Genomic DNA, 16,620 nt, shown 5'->3' on the forward strand with positions numbered 1-16,620 from the left:
AAAATAACCTCCAATTCACTGTTAAAACACACTAAAATAGGCTCCTTGCTAATTTGTAATTTTAACCATTCAAACGATAATTCTTGTTCATCTTTCCACTCAAAAGATACATTTTTCCGTAATAACTCATATAAGGGAGCTGCTACCCTTGCAAAATCTTCAATAAATCTATGGTAATAATTTACCATTCCCATAAATGATTGAATCTCCGCCTTATTCGTCGGCTTTCTCATATTTGCAATACTTATCAAATTTTTATCCAATGGTTTTACCTCTATTCCATTTATCTTATGTCCCAAATATACCACTTCGGTAACTCCCATAACACTTTTTTCACTACTCGCACGCAATCCTTTAATTTTTATTCGTTCAAAAACCTCTTCCAACCTTCTATTATGTTGTTCTACCGTTATTCCCGTAATTAATACATCATCCATATAATAAAAAACACCTTCTAACCCTTGGAAAACCGCGGCCATTGTCCTTTGAAAAATTGGTGCCGAAACACTTAATCCAAATGGCAATCTACAAAACGTAAACAATCCTTTAAACGTCGTTATGGTCAACAATTTCCTCGTAGATTCTTTCATAGGTAATTGCAAATACGCACATGAAAAATCTATTTTTGAAAAATACTTCGCCCCCTTTAAATTCGCTAAAATCTCTTCAATTCTCGGTAACGGATACTTTACTTCCACAACCCATGGATTTAAAGTTACTCTAAAATCCGCACAAATCCTTAACTTGCCATTAGCTTTCCTCACCGGAACTAATGGAGTCGCCCATTCGCTATATCCAATGGGACAAATTATTCCATCTCTTAACCAATTATCCAATTCTTTTTCCATTTCTGCTCTCCACTCAAAAGGTACCCTCCTAACAGCACAATATTGTGGAATATATCCTTCTTTCAAACGTATATCTACTTCATAATCTACTAAACGTCCCAATTTTTCATCAAAAATTTCTTTATATTTTTCTTTTAAATTAATCATGGCCTTCTTTAACAACACTAAATCCTCGTTATTTTCATTTTCTATTTTTTTTCTCACCAATTTCACCGGAAAATTTTGTGCTACAAGCAATTTTTCCCTTTCCCAATTCAATTCTTTGTAAATTTCATCACCATTCATATAACTATCCTCCAATCCCATTTTTCTTGGAATCAACTTTTTGTCTACCTCAAAACTAAAATTTTCATCACTTGTTTTCAAAATATTATCCATTTCTACATCCACAAAAATATCATCAACATTCAAATCAATATTTTCCTCAGAATCATATATTACAACTTGTTTATTATTCATACACTCAGGCTCCTCCTGAATCATTTTTTTATTTATAATTATTTCATTTCTCTGAATTTCCTCAAAATCATTTCTCAAATTCTTAATTTCCTCAATTTTTAATATTCCAATTTCCGAAATTCCATTAATTTCATTATCACAAATTTCCTGATTATCATTTTCCATATTTTCCACTTTAACATTTTCTAAAATTTCAATTCCCACTATTTCATTTTCTACAAATTCATTTTCCCGATTTTTCATATTCACCTCCTTTACAGATGTTTCCAATACTTCAATATTTTTATCATCCTTTTTCCCTTGAAATATATTCAAAAATTTACTTTCTAATCCAAATTTCGATATCCAATTCCATCCCAAAATCGCACCCACCTCTTCTTTTATTATCCACAAATCCAAGAACTGCACTTCCCCATTCATTAGCACCGGCAAATTCACTTTTCCCAAAACCGAAATAACAGTTCCATTTAACTGCTTAATTATCATTTTATCATTTATTAATCGCTCATTCGGCCATAAATTCGAAAATTCCCTATACCCCATTACCGATATAGTTGCTCCCGTATCTAACAACATTATAATTTCCTTATTTCCCACATTAATTTTCACGCGCGGACATTCATCATAATTAATATCTTTTTTCATCGAAACTGGCATAACACAAATTTGTATATTCGCCCTGGGCCACTCATTCCCCTTATTTTTCATCACTAATTCATTACTATTTTTCTTTTCTTCAATTCCCAAATTATTTTCAATATTTAGTACATTCCCTAATAATGAAATTTTTCCCTTGTCTGCTGGGTTTTCCGATGTAATAACCCCACATATTGATTCCTGTCCACCATATAGTCATGTGACCGGACAATCTCTCGCATAATGTCCAATGTTACGACACTTGAAACATGTTACATCTTCGACTTTCCTTTTTTCATAGATATTTTTTTCCCCTTTTTTTATATATTCTACCGCCGGAAATGCTTTAGAATCTTCTTGTTGATTCTTAAAACACTTATCATGACCATGACCAAAATTTCCACAATTTCCACAAGCTTTTTGAATTTCATTCACCAATTTATACGTAGGAACATAACATTCCTCAGTTTTATGCCCTTTATTTCAACACCTTTTACAAATTATAGTTAACACATTTGGATTTCTCCTTTCATTACATCCTCTACTTATATGTCCAAACTTCCCACAATTATAACACTTTTTATTTTCCCTTTCATCATTCCCATACACTCCTTTTCCTTCACTTTTCTTTTCCAATTCTTCTATTTTAATTTTCATTTCTGTCATTTCTGTTCTCAACATCTCTTTTTCCCTTTCAATCAACTCCATTTTTTCCCTTTTCCTCCTTTCTTCCATTTCTTTTTTCTCTATCTCTTTCCTTTCATTTTCCCATTCTTCCCTCATTTCTCTTCTTATTTCTTCAATATTAATCTCCTTTTTTTTATGTTCCATTTTTCCAATTTCATTTTCCTTTTTTTTTTCATTTTCTCCAATTTTTCCATTTTCTCTTTTTTCAGACTCTCTAACGAAATCTGTTTTATTAATATCAATTTCACATACCTTTTTTTCAGAATCTCTGACGATATCTGTTTTTAATATTTCCTTTTTTTCATTTTCATTTTTCACCATATATATTTCATTAAATAAATTTTCAATATTCCTCTTAAATTCTTCAATTTTTTTATTTTTCTCCCTTTCCACTTGCTCTAACATTCTTACTCGATTTATATCTTTATTTCCATTTCTTTTCTTATACCAAAAATATATTATAACCCATAATATAAAAACCACTAATATTCCAAAATACATTTTTAACGGCTCAACATTTTTGACCTCAAAATAATTGTTGGTCTTAATATTTTTGCGATTTAGCATTTCCTTAAAATTATTTTTAATTTAAACTCTTAATTTTCAAATTTCAAATTCTTTAATTCTATAATAAACTTATCAATAACTTTATCAAAAAAATTTTAACTGACTTAAATGATAAAATATACAATATCGAAATTATTACGAAAATCCCTAATACACAATAATACATAAAATTTCAACAAAAATATAAACTTTTACCTTATTTTTACGAATTTCCTTTTTCCTTTTTATAAATCTTTGGCCTGTTTCGTAATAGTAGTCATTGTTGTTCCGAATTAATTTTTTTTTATACAGGTATCTTTTTAAATTAGAGGCACCACTTTTGTGATACTCTTTTATTTTCCAAAATTCAAACTTTTATTTTCTTTTTAAAACCAATAAAAAAAAACCATAATATATTTTATACATTAAAAAAATCAATAATATTTTATTAATAATAAATAAAAAAACATATGCCTAGAACATAAACATGTTAAATTTAAATTTCAGTGAAGATGTACCATAGGAAAGTGACAATTGTCATAATAGTCATTTTTAAACTTTTTTCAATTTTTTTAAGGCAAATGGGTAAAAATATATTTTGTAAACATGTTAAATTTAAATTTCAGTGAAGATGTACCATAGGAAAGTGACAATTGTCAAAATCGTCATTTTTGAACTTTTTTTAGACAAATGGGTAAAAATATATTTTGTTAACATGTTAAATTTAAATTTCAGTAAAGATGTACCATAGGAAAATGACAATTGTCATAATCGTCATTTTTGAACTTTTTTCAATTTTTTTAAGGCAAATGGGTAAAAATATATTTTGTAAACATGTTAAATTAAAATTTCAGTGAAGATGTTTACAGTATATATTTTTATATATCTGCTTCAATTAAATTGAAAAAAGTTCAAAAATGACGATTATGACAATTGTCACTTTCTTATGGTACATCTTCACTGAAATTTAAACCTAACATGTTTACAAAATATATTTTTACCCATTTGTCTAAAAAAATTCAAAAAAGTTCAAAAATGACGATTATGACAATTGTCACTTTCCCAAGGTACATCTTCAATGAAATTTTAATTTAACATGTTTACAAAATATATTTTTACCCATTTGTCTAAAAAAAATTCAAAAAGTTCAAAAATGACGATTATGACAATTGTCACTTTCCTAAGGTACATCTTCAATGAAATTTTAATTTAACATGTTTATAAAATATATTTTTACCCATTTGCCTTTAAAAAATTGGAAAAAGTTCAAAAATGACGATTATGACAATTGTCACTTTCCTATGGTACATCTTCACTGAAATTTAAATTTAACATGTTTACAAAATATATTTTTACCCATTTGCCTTAAAAAATTGAAAAAAGTTCAAAAATGACGATTATGACAATTGTCACTTTCCTAAGGTACATATTCAATGAAATTTTAATTTAACATGTTTACAACAAAATAAATTTTTACCCATTTGCCTTAAAAAAATTGAAAAAGTTCAAAAATGATGATTATGACAATTGTCACTTTCCTATGGTACATCTTCAATGAAATTTTAATTTAACATGTTTATCAAAATATATTTTTACCCATTTGTCTTAAAAAAATTGAAAAATGTTCAAAAATGACGATTAAGACAATTGTCACTTTCCTATGGTACATCTTCACTGAAATTTTAATTTAACATGTTTGCAAAATATATTTTTACACATTGGCTTTAAAAAAATAAACTTCAAGTCTGAGTCGAAAAAAACAACCAAGCTTCAAGTCTGAGTCGAAAAAACGACCCAAACTTTAAGTCTGAGTCGAAAAATACGACCCATATTTTGGGTCGAGGTCGTTTTTTCGGCTTGAACTAGGGTTGAGGTTGAAAAAAACGACCCAAAATTTGGGTTAGCTCTGTTCGAGCCGACTCGGCTAAGCCGATTAACAACACTACATATGACTTCAGTGGGAAATTGAGAAGCAAATAAATATTTAAATGAATTGTCATGCGATTTTTCAACTGGCTAATCAATGTCAAAAAGTAGGCCCCGAGTTTGTATTTTTCTTTATTTTTTAGGTCCGGCCCGGATTTGTTTAAATCAGACCATTTTAAGGCCGGCTTCGCGTTTAGGATCAATATGCTTTATGGGCGTTTTGATTTCTTGATTTTACCAAAAAAGTAAACTAAGGTGAATTAGTAGATAGGCAGCCCTTCGAGTTCCATCATCTTAAACTAAATTTTGAGCTTTATAAACAATAATTTCGTTTTAAAGAGAATTAGATTTATTAAAATATACATCATAATTCTCCAGCCAATTAAATTTTTTTTATATTATATTTCGATTTTTTTAAAAAGTGGGAAATTGATCCCCAAAAGGTATATAAAGGAGAAGTAAGGATATGGAGGGAAATAGTAAAAATAATACATTATAATTAAGTAATTTGTAACACTAAATTTCTATACGGTTAAAAAATAATTAAAACCCAACAAAATAAAATATAAAATAATATCATTATTGATTATATTATATACTTTATTTTATTATAGTATTTGAAACATAAAAAAATAAAAATTACAAACATTTAAATACCTTATAAAATACTATTTTTTTAAAAAAATTTGGGCGTGGTAATAAAAATTGCAAGAGGTGGAGGTAAATCGGTGAAAACTAAATAAAATAAAAAATGTTAATTATATGGAATCGAATATAAACCGAATATAAAGTAAGATCGCTATTTTTTTAAAAAAAATGTTGTGCGCAGTAGGTATTATGAATTCTACAATTACAAAAAAATGGTTATGTAATTTGAAAACATTTTTGCGGTAAAAGAGCATCGGGGAAGGGGAAAAATGGGTTTGAACAAAATCATTATATTAAGTGAAAATCATAAAATAAAACCTTCATTTTTTTAGAACCGTTTTAAAATCGTAATTTTTATAAAAAATGAACGGTTCTTTTTTTCTAATAAATTGGTTTTCATAGAAAAAAGAAGAAAAACTAACTGTTAATTTGGTGAAAAAATTTTGTCAAATAAAAGCTCGAGGGAGTGGGGTATGCTGATTAAGATTTAAGTTTGGATTCAAGTATTTAAATATTTGACAATATAAAATAGGATAAATATCTTATTTAAAGAATATAATTGTTATAAATTTTTGGGTGTTGGAAAATTAAATATCAGAAATAAATAAATAATATTTTCTTGATTAATATACACAATTAATTTCAAGATTAATCAAAAATTAATTTTATGTAAAATAAAAGTAATAGGAACACATATTACAAAATTCATTTTTTTAAACTTTTCCAATTTTAATTACATTATAAATAAAAAATTTGAAATTTTTAATAAATGATCAATTTTTAAAATCATATAATGGATCTATTTTCTCCACCGTTGTTATTAGCGCTATCTATTTGTGTAGTGATTACACTTTCGAGATTGGAAGTGGCTATGATAACGGGTCTGCGCCTGCGCCGCTCGTCTTCGGACGAAGATGCAGAGGAAGTCATAGCAGTGCCGTCGTCTTCTTCATCCTCTTCGTCATCATCAAATCTGCGTGACAAAGACGTCAAAAACAAAATATTTAAAATTTGTGAATAGTATTTTGGTGTTTAAATAGTATGATAATATAATTTTCTAAGTCTAATTTCAAAACCTTATTGTTTCCTTTAGCTTTACATTTTCTTTCCTCATTATTAGAAGGGGGAGGTATTAAGGATTTGATAAGTTATAAAACTAGCCAAAAAAAGGAAGAGGATAGAGAATGGAGTTATTTATAAACAATAGAAAGAAACAAATAAACGGAAAAAAGGAAGAAGAGGATAGAGAATGGAGTTATTTATAAACAATAGAAAGAATCAAATAAACGGTATTATGGATTTGATAAGTTATAAAACTAGCCAAACAAAAAGTAAGAAGAGGATAGAGACTGGAGTTATCTTAAACAATAGAAACAAATAAATTATTTTATATATCGTCAATGGAAAAGATCGGAATTAAGAAAGGTATTAAAAGAAGACATAAAAATTAGTTAAAAGAAAATAAAATTAGTGTTTTTAATCGAATAAGTCTAGCAGCCGAAAACTGAAGCCAATTTTTGGGTCGAAAAAATCGACCTAAAACTGACTCGAGTTGTGAACTCAGTTCCTAAACAATAGTTATGAACTCGAGTGGTGAAAGGACGAGTAGTTCACAATTACCTTAAATTATTATTAATTTCTATTTTCGTTTTTTTGAAATAGATACTAAGAATCCGAAAGACTTGTCTAGCTAATTTTTTTTTTGTATAAATGCCATTTGGTTCTTAATGTGAACTCGAGTCGTTTAAAAAATCGAATAACAATAATATTTAGATTTACACCTTTATTTAACCAATCATTTTGATTTGCCTAAATGTACACAGGGAAATATCGCAGAAGTCTCAAGATTTCATTAATAGATGCCCAAAACCTGCATCATCTAATTTCAATAACGATATTACGTCATACCCCCCCCCCCCAAATCCCAATGTCGTAGTCGGTTATTAATAAAAATTACTGATATGAGAGCTTATTTTAAAAAGTGAATATTTTGATTTGCAAATATAGTTATAGCTAAATAAAAATAGGAAAAATTAAATATTCAGGATATTAAATAACGATATTACGTCATACCCCCCCCCCCCAATCCCAATGTCGTAGTCGGTTCTTAATAAAAATTACTGATATGAGAGCTTATTTTAAAAAGTGAATATTTTGATTTGCAAATATAGTTATAGCTAAATAAAAATAGGAAAAATTAAATATTCAGGATATTATATTTATAACATCTCCTAAAATCAATTTTGAAATATACGAAAATTGAACGTAAAAAATTAAAGTATTTAAAAAACAAAAAAAATAAATTTCCCTTTTTTCATAATTTTATTAATTATTATTTTCTAGATATGTGGCGCCATTTATATAAAGAATAAATAAATTCAACAAGCAATTTGTTTATTTTTAATTTTTTGTCCAAATTATTATTTTGAAAAGCAATTTAATTTATTTCTTCAAATTTTTAGAATAAGATTAAAGGCTTTCTTTAACTAATGTCAAAAGGTTCGATTGGGTTAATTTTTAAACCTTCATTGCACAGGTGTAACTATGGAGACCAATCATTTTAAAAAAGTTATTACTTCAAATTCTTTCGATATTTTAGCCTAAATCTTTTAGTAGCTTAACATTTTTAGATAAAGTTATGTATGTGTGTAAAATTAATTTTAATTTTTTTCATTGGTTCAAGAGTTATGAGTTTATTGGAGCTTGGTGTCACATAGACCCCACCTGTTCACATGTAACATCTTTTCACCTGTTTTGACATTGATAAATTTATTATAAATAAAAACTTTTATCAATTTTATTTATATATTTTTTATATACCATTGAGGCATTTAAAAATAATTTGTCACTTTTTTGACTCCCTTGACAAAAGCTGTCATAATGATAAAATAACAGTTAAAATAACTAATATATAGTTTATTTAATATATTTTTAAAACATGAAAGCTACAAATTAATTAGATTTTAATACATAGTGTTTCTAAAATTGGGTCTGAGGGCAAACCATCTATTCTCTCGCGTGATTGTTTTTCACATGGGCAATGAAATTAAGATTATAACCAAAATAATATTATTTAAACTGGTGAATATATAATAAAAAATAATAATAATACATGTTGCAAAATATTGAAAATTATATTTTTTTAAATTGTTTTTAAAAATGTATTATTTTTATTTTGTCTGGAGGGTTCGTTATTTCAATTGTTTTTGGGGAATTTTTTTAAATTTTATTTATAAAAAAACGATTAAGGATATAATTCGTAAGTTTTATTCAAAAATGAAAATCAAAATTATTTAAAAATAATGGCGGGCCTAAAATATTTCGATAAAATTTATTAGTTTATAGTAGTGTTGTTAATTGGTTGGTTGTATAAAACCCAGACGCGGAGTTTACGTCTTAAAATCGATTAAACCAGCTCTGCACAAAACCCGAGCACAGACCTGAGGTTCGGATGAGTAATGTTATTACAAATACAAATTATTTACCAAAAGTAAAGAAGCAGCAAAAGGCAATAACGTTTTTTGGGTTAGATAACAAAGCCCTGCAAGCAACTCAGCTCCGGGTTAAAAAAATTTTAATCGGGTCGACCTAAGACTTAAAAATACCCCCAAAAAATAGTATGCTAGTTAGCCGAGCGATTATTTACTGCTTAACGACTAATGCAACGATTCGAAAAATCATCTTTTTTTCCAAGTAAAGGAAAAATTAGAATTTTTCTAGGATTAGGACAATTAGTATTAATACAAAAATTAAAATGCTTTTTATATTTTTAAATTACAATATTTTCGAACTCAGGACTAAAAGGAAGATGTTGGTCTCTAGATAGATCTTGCTTAAAAATCTTCTTTGAAGATATTTTGTACAATTATTACAAAAAGATTTCAAATTTTTAGCGATTTAGAACCTATCCCTTGACATTTATTATATTTATGTTTTTTATTTTATATGCATGGCGCTACATATATATAAAACAACAATTAACCCTTCACTACAAAGGTGGGGTAAATACGACCCCACAACTTTTATAATCTTTGTAATACAAAACCTAGAAGATATTCCGACTTGGTTTTTTCAGTAGTTTAATATTTTGTAACAAGGAATACAATTTCCAAATTTCATGATTATTGATTTTATAGTTTTTGAGATATATGCAATTTGTTGAGCTTAGGATAAAATATACCCCACCTATGTAATCACGTAATATTTTTTTAAAATCCAATCTATTTTTTGTTACTAATTATGTTTATGTATGTCAGGTTAATAAATATAATTGGGAAAAATATAATTATTTCTATTTTTTGATTGATATATATTATGACCTTAAATTTGAAAATTTTATATTATTTATTTTTTCGGTGGAGTAAAAAATCATAAATTTAACATATGATTTTTAATTTAAGTGAAAGTAATTCATTTTTATATATCTTATATAACAATTACATAGGTGAAATAGATTGTGAATCAAGTGATGATGATTATTTATTAGATATAGCAATCACAATTCAGAAACTGAGGAAGATGATACAAAGAGTGATAAAGAGGGAAAAGAAAATAATAATTATTTTTATAGTTTAATATTCTAGTATTATATAATTTATATTATAAAATTAGGTAAAGATGGCTTGACTAAATGGAGTAAGGCATGTTTTCACCAAAAAAGAACCAGATCTCATAACATTATTTCTAGCTTGCCAGGTGTAAAATCAAATGCAAAACAAGCAACTTCACCATTAGAATGCTATAAATTATTTATTACACCAAATATTACAAATCTAATAATAAAATGTACAAATCAAAAAATAGAAGATCATAATTCAAAAATCCCCTTTTCTTCTAATGTCAAAATTGATGGAATTGAATTAAATGCATTGATAGGTTTTTTATTGAAAATCTAATCATCAGAATTTAAGAGATCTATGGAGTAATGATGGATTTGGAATGAATGTATTCAGGTATACTATGAATATTAACCAATTCCAATTCTTATTGAAAATGCTAAGATTTGATGATATGTATACAAGGGAGATAAGGAAAGCACAAGATAAAGGTACACATATCAGAGATATCTTTAATAATTTTAATGAAAACTTTAATAAATGCTATATTGTTGGGCAATACGTTTCAATTGATGAAATGCTTCCAGCTTTTAGAGGGAAATTTACCTTCAAGCAATACATGCCAAATAAGCCATCAAAATATGGCTTAAAAATTTATGCTCTCATGGATTCAAGAACATTCTATACTTTGGAAATAGAATTATATGCTGGCAATCAGCCTGAAGGACCATATAAATTGAGCAATAAGCCTTTTGATGTGGTTGAAAGATTAATTCAGCCCAATTCTAAGAGTAATAGGAATGCCACCACAGATAACTGATTTACCAGTTATGAACTTGCTAAACATTTATTAAATTCCCATTCATTAACAATAGTAGAAACTTTAAGAAAAAATAAAAAGCAGATTCCAACATTTAATTTTAAAAAGAAAGATATTTATTCAAGCTTATTTGCCTTCCAAGATGATATTATTATGCTTTCTACACTTCACTATGATAACAATATTGATACATCAACTGGGGATTTGAAAAAACCCAGAAATTATTACATTTTACAATCTCACCAAGGTTGGTGTTGTTGATCAGCTATGTTCAAATTATTCAATATCCAGAATAACAAATACATAGCCTATGGCAATTTTTTATAATTTGTTGAATATATCTTGCATAAATTCTTTAATAATTTATAAATCCAATAATTTAAAGGAGATTAATAGATCTAAGTTTATAAAATTATTAGCAACGGAGCTAATAACTCCATTAATAAGTAATAGATACGAAAACCCACATGTTAATAAACTGCTAAGGGATAATATTGGGAATATGCTTAATATAGAGGAATTAAAACCTATAGTGTACATAGGACCCCAAATTTTAAATAGCTATATCTCAGAAAATAATAAAATTTAAGACCTAAAATTTTACACACTTATTGTAAAAATATTAGAGATAATAAATACAAAATTTCTAGATTTCTATTTATTTATAAATAAAGTTATGGTATATAACTAAAGCTGCTCAAAAAAAAACTTTTTTTGGAAGTTTCTTTAATCATAATATATGAACAAAAATAAATGAAAGGAAGCAAATTTGATTATATATTTTATTAATTCAATATTTTATAGTAATAATTAAATAAATTTTATAATAAAACATCAGATATTAAAAAAAATATTTGATATTTAAAGTTCATGCATTTTTTGTAAAAAACATTCACGACATGTTATATACATATGATCTTTGTATATAAATTTTGAACAATTTGAACAAATAAATGAGGAATTCTTGTCCCCAACCCCTGGACAAGATGAGCACCTTCCTTTTTGTTTGGTTGATATAGGTTTTAATTCCTCTATATTAAGCATATTCCCAATATTATCTCTTAGCAGTTTATTAACATGTGGGTTTTCGTATCTATTATTCATTAATGGAGTTATTAGCTCCATTGCTAATAATTTTATAAACTTTGATCTATTAATCTCCTTTAGATTATTGGATTTATAAATTATTAGAGAATTTATGCAAGATATATTCAACAAATTATAGAAAATTGCCATAGGCCATCTATTTGTTATTCTGGATATTGAATAATTTGAACATAACTGATCCACAACATCAACACCAGCCTTGGTGAGATTGTAAAATGTGATAATTTCTGGTTTTTACAAATCCCCAGTTGATGTATCAATATTGTTATCATAGTGAAGGGTAGAAAGCATAATAGCATGCTTATACTTTTTTTGGTACGTACAATACTAATGTCATATTATATTGGAAGGCAAATAAACTTGAATAAATATCTTTCAAAATTAAATGTTGGAATCTGCTTTATATTTTTTCTTAAAGTTCATACTATTGTTAATGAATGGGAATTTAAAAAATGTTTAGCAAGTTCATAACTGGTAAACCAGTTATCTGTGGTGACATCCTATTACTCTTAGAAATGGGCTGAATTAATCTTTCAACCACATCAAAAGGCTTATTGCTCAATTTATATGGTCCTTAAGGTTGATTGCCAGCATATAATTCTATTTTCAAAGTATAGAATGTTCTTGAATCCATGAGAGCATAAATTTTTAAGCCATATTTTGATGGCTTATTTGGCATGTATTGCTTGAAGGGACATTTCCCTCAATGGAATCATTTCTACAATTGTAACGTATTGCCCAACACTATAGCATTTATTAAAGTTTTCATTAAAATTATTAAAGATATCTCTGATATGTGCAGCTTTATCTTGTGCCTTATTTCCCTTGTATACATATCAAATCTTAGCATTTTCAATAAGAATTGGAATCGGTTAATATTCATAGTATACCTGAATACATTCACTCCAAATCCATCATTACTCCATAGATCTCTTAAATTCCGATGATTAGATTTATATATACCTGCAATCAATAATAAAACTATCAATGCATTTAATTCAATTACATCAATTTTGACATTAGAAGAAGAGAGAATTTTTGAATTATGATATTGTATTTTTTGATTTGTGTATTTTATTATCAGATTTGTAATATTTGGTGTAATAAATAATTTATAGCATTCTAATAGTGAAGTTGCTTTTTTTACATTTGATTTTACACCTGGCAAGCTAGAAATAATGTTAAGAGATCTGGTTCTTTTTTGGGGAAAACATGCCTTACTCCATTTAGTCAGGCCATCTTTACCTAAATTTATAATATAAATTATATAATACTAGAATATTAAACTATAAAAATAATTATTATTTTCTTTTCCCTCTTTATCACTCTCTGTATCATCTTACTCAGTTTCTGAATTGTGATTGCTATCTAATAAATAATCATCATCACTTGATTCACAATCTATTTCACATATGTAATTGTTATATAAAATATATATAAATGAATTACTTTCACTAGAATAATTCAAATTAAAAATCATATGTTAAATTTATGATTTTTTAATCCACCGAAAAAATAAATAATACAATATTTTTAAATTTAGAGTCATATATATCAATCAAACAAAAATAATTATATTTTTTCCAATTATATTTATTAACCTGACATACATAAACATAATTAGTAACAAAAAAAATTGGATTTTAAAAAAAAATTACGTGATTACATAGGTGGAGTATATTTTACCCCAAGCTCAACAAATTGCATATATCTCAAAAACTATCAAATCAATAATCATGAAATTTGGAAGTTGTATTCCTTGTTACAAAATATTAAACTACTGAAAAAACCAAGTCGAAATATCTTCTAGGTCATTAAAGATTATAAAAGTTGTGGGGTCGTATTTACCCTACCTTTGTAGTGAAGGGTTAAGAGATGCACTTCGATGGAGGTAATAGGATCAAGACCAACGAAGACGTGGATGAAAGAGATAACGGATGACATGAAAACAATTCTTACAATTAACGACGCCCAAAACTGCAAAAAGTGCAGAAAAGGGATCAGAGGGGATACTAGGTCACCCGGGTAATCCTGGAAAACCGCCAATAAACGATAAAGAAGAAGAGTGAAGCAAAAATTTTACAGGTTTTGTTGTAAAAGCTTGTATTTTAAGTATTTTTTTATAATTTGTACATTTGGGAAAAGCAAAATGATTGGTTAATTAAAGGATTTTAAATCTAAATTATTTAGATATTTTTATCTGATTTTAATGTTTAATTAAACTGCTAGTAGTGTTGTTAAAAGGCTCGATTTTTAAAAACGACTATCCCAATATTTTAGCCAAAAAAAAATATGCAAGCCTTGAGATTTCGTTTTAGATGGTCAAACCTTTCTTACCTTCTGTGAGTAAAATCTCGAGGCTTGCATAATATTTTTTGGATAAAATATTGAGTTAGCCGTGTTTAAAAATCGAGCTATTTAACAATACTGCTAGAGTTCACATTAAAAATCAAGATTTTTATCGAAAAACGGATTATACGGAAAATGGGGGTAAAACTAACAAATTAGCTAGGAGAGTCTTCCCACATTAATTTTATCTAAAAAAAACGAAAATAAAAATTTTAGTAATCTGTTAATTAAAGGTAATTATGAACTACTTATCCCCGAGTTCATGACTCGAGTTCTGAACTAAGTTAGTCGACTAACGACTACCAAGTCAGAGTCGAATGAACTCGATTATTTAATAACACTACTGAATATCAAAAAATAAAAAACATAAAAAGAAACACATATATTAGGAAAAAGATACCAATGATTAGAGAAAAAAATAAAATAATATTTTACCCATCATCATCAATGTAAAAATCCGCATGGTCCAGGCTGGACATATAGAGTGGGGGTGGCGGTAAAGGGCTGGAATTAGGATTCCCATCAGCTGACACGGAGATGATAGATGTGTGCGAAAAATGAGATGAAGAAAATTCACCATGGTGACGAATTTTTGGTTTAATTTTCATACACCATTCTTCTTGTGTCAAGGGAACAACTACGTTATCCTTTTCGGCTTCCGATTTTGTGGCGTTTACTTGGTGTCTTTATACGGCATATATATGTAAATTATATCAAATTAACATAGATTCTATTTTAATTTAATTCTTAATCTAATGTATCTTTATTAGTAGTCTTGAAGCAGATGTGCCTGAATCAGATGATGCTGCCTAACATTGATTTCATAATCGTCATAAGGACCGAACCAGACTCGAACAAAAGCTTTCTAGGTCTGGACCATAGGGCAAAGCTATATTTCTTATTTTCTCGAGAGCTTATAATCTTCCAGCCTTTCTTGAGAACTAAATAAATTGTTAAAATTTCCATAACTTATTTTTTTCGTAGACATAAAAATTGAGTTCGGGCTTGATCAAATCTTGATAAAAATGTGGCGAGATCGGTTGAACAATTAAAAAACTTTATAGACCTGAAAAATATGTTTCAGGGTGGGCAAGAAGGATGCCATTTATTAACTGTAAAATTAATAACTCACAATAAGGAATAGGTACAAAGTAGGATACCAATTAAAAATTTACAAATTGTAAAACTCAGATATTAAACTGGTTGATATATCCATATTCATTTTGAGATAATATTTTTCATATTACGATTAAATCAGAGTTGTTAAACGCTTTTTAAAAGTATCGCGCTACCGCTATCGCTATTTGTCAAAAAAAGTAGCTCGCTATTAGCTACTATTTTTTAAAAGTAGCTTTAGCTACTTTTTAAGCTACTTTTTATAAAAAAAATTTACAAACAAATTTTTTATTTTTTGCTTATAATGTTATTAGTATAGTAAATATATAAAAATCAACATTTATAAATATTAAAATATAGTTAGTTTTAATTATAAAAAAATTTATGTAATAAAAATAAATATTTATGATGTAATTTGATACATTTTAATAATAAAATCATTTCAATATTATCATCCCCAAGTCTAGAGCGACGATCAGAAAGTATAAGTTTTGTCTTACTAAATAATCTCTCGACACTAGAGGGTAAGGGCGTATTTAATCTTATATACATATTTTTAATATAAGATCGATTATCAATAATTTTATTTGCAAGTACATCGTATGTCTGGCATCCTATTATCATTTTGAGGGCTAATGCCACAGATCTTCTTTTTAAAGTCCTAGGGTCGCCAATGGCCTGTGATTGTGATTCCCAAATAAGCTCAAAAATATTTAATCAGATCAATTTATAAATATAAATAAGTTTTTACCTTCTGTTATGTGTCCAACTATCTCCCGTGGTACATATATATGATATCTCTGATAACTCTACTATTAGAGCATCTTTCATCATTTTAAATTTATCTGCTATTTTATTCATTAGTGTCTGGCGGCATAAAATCGTTGAGGGGATAGTTTTAATCATCATGGTAAATGATGGA

General features: G+C 27.3%; 2 protein-coding genes across 2 annotated transcripts in view; both read right to left on the reverse strand.

Annotated features, from left to right (window-relative positions):
* Positions 1–2,159: 2,159 nt before the first annotated feature.
* On the reverse strand, positions 2,160–3,035 carry LOC135926897 (histone-lysine N-methyltransferase, H3 lysine-79 specific-like). The gene is made up of 2 exons (XM_065462831.1): positions 2,480–3,035; positions 2,160–2,419 (listed from the first exon to the last, which is right to left on the reverse strand). The coding sequence occupies exons 1-2, from the start codon at positions 3,033–3,035 to the stop codon at positions 2,160–2,162; spliced, it is 816 nt and encodes a 271-aa protein (XP_065318903.1).
* Positions 3,036–5,759: 2,724 nt separating this feature from the next.
* The window catches only part of LOC135927490 (ubiquitin-conjugating enzyme E2 R2-like), a 39,380-nt gene continuing 28,519 nt past the window's right edge, over positions 5,760–16,620 (reverse strand). Inside the window, exons 6-7 of the mRNA XM_065463496.1 lie at positions 15,018–15,266; positions 5,760–6,723 (exon numbers count right to left, since the gene is read on the reverse strand). Of these exons, the coding sequence (XP_065319568.1) occupies positions 6,537–6,723; positions 15,018–15,266 (436 nt within the window). The 3' untranslated portion in view covers positions 5,760–6,536. The remainder of the gene's footprint in view (positions 6,724–15,017; positions 15,267–16,620) is intronic.

The sequence above is a fragment of the Gordionus sp. m RMFG-2023 genome, chromosome 3 (genome assembly GCF_954871325.1).
Source record: "Gordionus sp. m RMFG-2023 chromosome 3, tfGorSpeb1-WG-v2, whole genome shotgun sequence".
Classification (NCBI taxonomy): Eukaryota; Metazoa; Nematomorpha; class Gordioida; order Chordodea; family Parachordodidae; genus Gordionus; species Gordionus sp. m RMFG-2023.

What these genes read in the sequence shown, in the direction of transcription:
- LOC135926897 (XM_065462831.1), bottom strand. Translation starts at nt 3,035, where the DNA reads ATGTTAGAGCAAGTGGAAAGGGAGAAAAATAAAAAAATTGAAGAATTT. An exon ending in TGGACATATAAGTAGAGGAT is followed by an intron (nt 2,420 to 2,479) that starts GTAATGAAAGGA and finishes GTTGAAATAAAG; the next exon opens with GGCATAAAACTGAGGAATGT.